Source organism: Rhagoletis zephyria, unplaced genomic scaffold (assembly GCF_001687245.7).
Source record: "Rhagoletis zephyria isolate East Lansing unplaced genomic scaffold, Rhagoletis_zephyria_1.1 Rzeph_scaffold_01285, whole genome shotgun sequence".
Classification (NCBI taxonomy): domain Eukaryota; kingdom Metazoa; phylum Arthropoda; class Insecta; order Diptera; family Tephritidae; genus Rhagoletis; species Rhagoletis zephyria.
Window position 1 is genome coordinate 133832 of NW_016158369.1, and position 5597 is coordinate 139428.

General features: G+C 34.6%; 1 protein-coding gene across 3 annotated transcripts in view; it reads left to right on the forward strand.

Moving 5' to 3' along the window:
• LOC108363453 (uncharacterized) overlaps positions 1-3785 on the forward strand; it is a 128585-nt gene extending 124800 nt beyond the window's left edge. The window contains exon 14 of one of the 3 annotated variants that reach the window (XM_017616822.1): positions 2557-3785. In XM_017616822.1, coding sequence (XP_017472311.1) covers positions 2557-2668 — 112 coding nt within the window. In that variant the 3' untranslated portion in view covers positions 2669-3785. The remainder of the gene's footprint in view (positions 1-2556) is intronic. The other 2 variants (XM_017616823.1, XM_017616825.1) reach the window with 2 other exon arrangements.
• The last annotated feature ends 1812 nt before the right edge of the window (positions 3786-5597 follow it).

A 5597-nucleotide genomic window follows, 5' to 3' on the forward strand; every position in this document is an offset into this window, starting at 1 on the left:
TGGCAGGCAAGTAGTCAAGCCCACTTGGGATCGGAAAATAGTTTGATATTTTATTTTATTTGATATTTACAAACGTAGTTTTTCAAAACGCAACGCCAAAATTTATGCACTTGATTATGTACTTGCCTGGCTGTCGATATCACTTACATGCCATGGCGTATGAGTTACCTATCAAAATAAAAATTTTGCCCGGTCGAAATAAAAACTTGAAGTCTATTAACTTGTTGCTACGCTTCCAAGAAAATAAAAATATTTAATTTTATGAAGAGAGAAGCGGCATTTAGTGTGGTAGGAATTTAGTTATTAGAATTTAGTGCGCGCCAAACAACGATATGTGATCGCGCCTCAGAAAAGGGTGTTGTACAATATATATGTGCATACTACTACTATTTTATTCAGCTGCATGAACTAGCTTTGCTGAGCCTTAGTTCGTTCACCTAATTGAACTAGTTTATTTATGTTTTAATAACACATACGTATAAACATATAATAGATTGCATAACGAAACAAATCAGTCGTCTTTTTCCAAAATCACGAAATGCCATTACAACGAAAAACGAGTTCCCATATGTATTGTAAAAGTACATTTCCATTTTTATTAGAGAATTGCCACAGAAAAGTTTAGTTCATTTTAATGAACGAACTAACTTAACTAAAAGAGCTGGCTCTTTCGCTCTTTAGTTCAAAAGCTCCCCCAGCCTAATACATACCATTCATGTCTTAAGTAGACTTAAGCGACTATTGTTTTTGGCCACATATATGATATATTAACACGAACTCGTACGTATCTACTGCACTTCTATTACTTACGAATACTATTTCAATTATTTCCATCGATCAATAATTGCAATTTCGTACCTATCACTTCAGCACATTTTATGTACATACACCTACACATATGTGTGAATAGTGTTTCTATTTGTCTATTAACTTTTCAAACAAAATTTTCACAAAAACAGTTGACAATTCCACGCCTCCAAACCATACTTTGATAAATATGTCTAACTAAGTCGAAGCTGATTTAGCATGGTATGGTTTGGAGGTGTCGAATTGAGTTTTACATATACAACATATGTATGTATGTACATTAGAGCGTACAAGAAAAAAAGGCTCGGCGTGCAACCTGAGTCTAAAGTACATTTGCGACACAAAAAAAATCGAAATTTCCTTGCAAAAATACTTCAAACATAGGGGTGTACGGCGACCTTATTTAAACAATGAAAAGCATACGTATTTGTAAAATAGGTTAAAAAATATATATATATATTTTATGTAACGGGTGGAACGCTGACAATTTCTCGACATACGTAGATATATTTTTTTAATAATTGAGCACAGTTTTAAAGTTCACGTATTCTAGTTTCCTTCTGAATAGTTATTTTTTGCATTGTCACCTTCAATACACCAGAAATGCCTTGAAAACTTAAGCAAAAACTACTATAACGGAGATAGTCCATAGACCTATTCTATCTGCTTTACTGTAATTTGTTTTTTGACCTGTGATGTTTTCGCTGGAATGACCCTACAGTTACATTTTTGGTTGAAAATTAGTAGACTGAGCTAATCGCAAGGAAGGTAAAACTTGATTTGCGAATTCCGCGGCTGTGAATATGCGGCCATCTGGAAAAAAAGTGGTCAACGTAAGTGTTTATACGTGTTACTTAAAATCTGCTCCATCACATCACAGTTTTCCCACGCAGAGGGTTAAAGTGTCCTACTCTTGGCGAAAAATTATATTATTTTTCATAAAATTTTATGTATTTACATACGCTTCCTCAGCAAATCCACAGAATATTTTTTTTTTGTGGGTTACTCCTAGAAAAATTGGATTTTAACCCTCTAATTGCCATTTTTACAAAACTTGGTCAAAAATACTAGTTCTGGCAGGAGGTAAAATATTCAAGGAAAAATATATTGCTTATTGGTTTTTTAATTATCTTTGAAGTCGTTTCATAAATAAAATTCCATATTTAAAAATTTGATTTTTGACCAAAAAGCTGCACTCCTTAACCCATTAAATTGTGATAAGGTTGGGCAAAATCATCAGCTTTTCGTAATTCCATCGAAATATAAATATTCCCAAAGAGTACTTGAATCACCCCTTTTGTGACTAAGAGTAAACCAGTTTTTGTTTTAATTATTTTTATATTCCCTTAATATAAGTTAAAAAAACGCAGTTCTTAAATTAGGTGTATATCCTCTTATTTTAAACTACATTCCATACTAAGACTAAGCTTTGAGCTGCAATAGGTTACATAAATCGTCATTCAACCCATATTTGTTACGTAATCAACTCATTTAAGCATCTACTTATCTTCTTTTTCCTACTTTCTTCTTGTTCCGATTCATGTTGTTCTTCTTCTACTTGCCTATGTATTTGTACATGTGATTCCCTTTCCTTCTCACCTTGTTGACTTTCTCTTTCATTTTTGAACTAAACAAAACAAAACAAAACAAATATTCGCAATTGCTTGTTGTGTTCTACTTGCTTCTTCTTCTTCTCTTTATTAACTTTTCTTCCTCTCTTTAACGCCTTCCTCATACTAATACGCCCAGGCGACGGAAATACACCTCTGATGCCATCATTAATACAACTTATTGGTTTAGCAATTGGTGCGATTCGATATTTACAATTCTAAGTAGTTTTATATGCTACGACCGAAAATGAGTGCATATAAAATGTTTTTTTTTTTTTTGTTTAATAAAAGATAAATTAAGAAAGCGAATTTCTAAAAATTGCTAAATCAACTCAAGCGAAGACACAATAAAAAAATGCTTACCAAGTCACACTACGCTGAAAAAATGAAAATCAATGTCGCATTAAGTTTAGTGTAGTTTGTTGAATTTGTAAAAGTCAATGAAAAAACATTTTTCGCATACAAACAAGACATCTTTGATTCAGAAACACGTGAGTCTTTTCAGATACTAACAACTTAACAAAGCAATTTTTTTTTTTAATTCATTATCTTATAACATACTTATCTATCGATTTCTATATAACCAATGAACACTGCGAACGTTATTCCCTTTTACACAGATATTCCATTAGATATCATAAGACACCCTTCACTCATCATTTTTGTACGCATCGTAAAAAGCTTTGAGGAACTCCCCGCTGTTGTAGTTATTAGTTAGTATTTTGGAGTCAGCAAGGAAACTTATTGAATGCGTTTTACAAGTAACTACTGCTGATTTTCATTTCAAGACCATTTCGCATTATCATCGACTTAATCATAAATATCCAAAGTAGTTACCGAAAACATCCGCCCATAAGTTACGCTCTAAAAACTACTAATTTTCTTTGTCTAACTATAAGTATATTTATGATAGTCATTTTCGTTTTTTTTTTGTTATCACATAAAAGGTGCGGCTAATAAGTGCCTTAAGCCTTAAATAACAAAGAAAAACGTTTTATTTTTAGTTAATCCTTAAATAGCGATGTGCCTTAACAAGCATTCCTCCAATTTGTTGAAGTCTTTTAAATGATCTCTTTGATCCCTTTGATGACCCGAGCCTTTTACTTCACTCAATAAAATTAACTAAATAATATTTTATTTCTTATTTACATACATATGCACCTACTTGTAGCTAGCAAAGTGTCAAAAAGCGTGGCTTTGCGGATTCTGCTAAAATGTTTGTTCGGTAAAATGTTTGCTTAAGACGCAAAATCCCTGAAATGGGCATGGCAGTTTTAGGACTAAAGTTAGATTAGGTAGTTGCGGTCATCAATAATTGCCACTTAGGCTCAGCGCTCATTGTAATACCGCATGTAGGGTTAGCAATTCCCAGTCGCTCCTAAAGCCATTTTGAATTTTGCAGGAATTTAGAAGAAGAAGTGGAGAGTCTTCGTCTGGATTGAGCAGGGCACTGTCATAACAGGTGCAGGAATCCTTTCCTCCTGCTCTTCACTTTGATAGCTTCTACAGAAGCCATTCAACGCAGGCGAATGCTTGCCCATTAGACAGTATCCTGTAATGACACATACTGATCTTCTATATGAGTACATACATAAATACCCTCCAGTACTGCTGCAGGCAATCGCTACTGCACCGACTCCTAGGTAGAATAGCGAAAAACTACGACAGAGGGGGCCCATAAATCACATAAGTGACTACTCTAGTAACTCCCGGTAGTGCAGAGAGAGCCGATGGTGACTACCGCCTAGGACATTGCCTTGTAAAAGTAATCGATGAAATACACTGCAAGTAGTCGGTCGGTAATTGACGGTGTTTATCAGGTAGCTACCGATTCAGCAGTGCTGTAGTCGCTCCCCCGTACTGCAGGGTAGGTATATAATACGCGAAGGGATTTTTTGTTTAGGTCTTCAGATCTGCACCGTTGGTTCGATTTTCAAAATTGAGATTTAAAATTAAAGGGTTAGGGCTGTAGATAACAACAAGGTTTAACTTTTTAAAAACCGTTTCCATCTTTTAAAAAAATCCAATCCAATTATTTAAAAAGTTAAATCAATTAGTACAATATGGTTATCAGTGGAAAAGGTTTTGAAAAAGTTATATTGTTTACTACATGTAAGAGGGTTGCCACATGTATCACAATGTCAGATGAAGGATATTTAGGAAGCTTTTAGGTTGAAACTCCTTTTGAAGAGTTTTAGTTTGAACATTTAGCTTTAAAAAGTGGCATTTAAATAGTATAAAGTTAGATGAATTATTAAAAGATGGATTTCAATCGAAGTGGGTTTAAAAGGGTTTTATTTCTAAAATGTATTCAGGGGGGGCTGCCACCTATTCAAAAAATCAAAATAAAGTAAATTGAGACAATTAGGGAAACGAAATATGCATTACAATTTGGATATCAGACGAAAGAGAATGAAGGTTTTAGTTTGAAAATATTTTGAAGATGGTTGCCACCTGTTCGAAATGTCGAGTTTAGATAACTTATACAGAAGATATATTAAATAGATAATAAAACGAAATCTTTAGTTTATAAATCTGACTAACATTTGGAATAGTTTTTATTTTTTTTTTAGCTTATTTAGGCTCATTAGTAAACCAGTGCATTTAGCACGGCCGCGGGCAACAATTGCTTGGCAGTCTTGCAGGTGATTGACAGATGTCATTTGACCAGATTCTTAGCTTGTCCAAATGTCGTTTTAGTCTTCAGTGTTCCGTGAACATTCCCGTGACGATCCTCAGTTGCTCTTTGGGCAGAGTAAAAAAGCCTGCATCTCTTTGAGTTATGCCCATCTATTAATCGTTTGGCTTGGCGAAGTCCAATGGTGCTTTCCCAGTTCTGTACTCTCATTATTGTTACGCTTTTCCTGAGTTCTTCCCCGATCGTGTGGAGACCTACTGCAAGGACTGGTTCGCCACTTGTTATACGCGACAGTTTTATCGGCGCCGACTCAAAGCTTTTAGGGGAAGCGACGAGCTAAGGAGAGGCATACCTTGTCGTTCATGCGAGGGCAACACGTTTTCTGCTCTCATTTGCATGTGTAAATTTAATTAGCTGGCAATATTATTTCTGTGAGTAAATGAATCGAGCAACTCGAAAAAAAAGGAAATCGAAAAATAGCCTCGACAAAAATGTTCACGTGTAAGCTCGGTCTGAGAGAACTTTTAAAAAATTATCTTCAC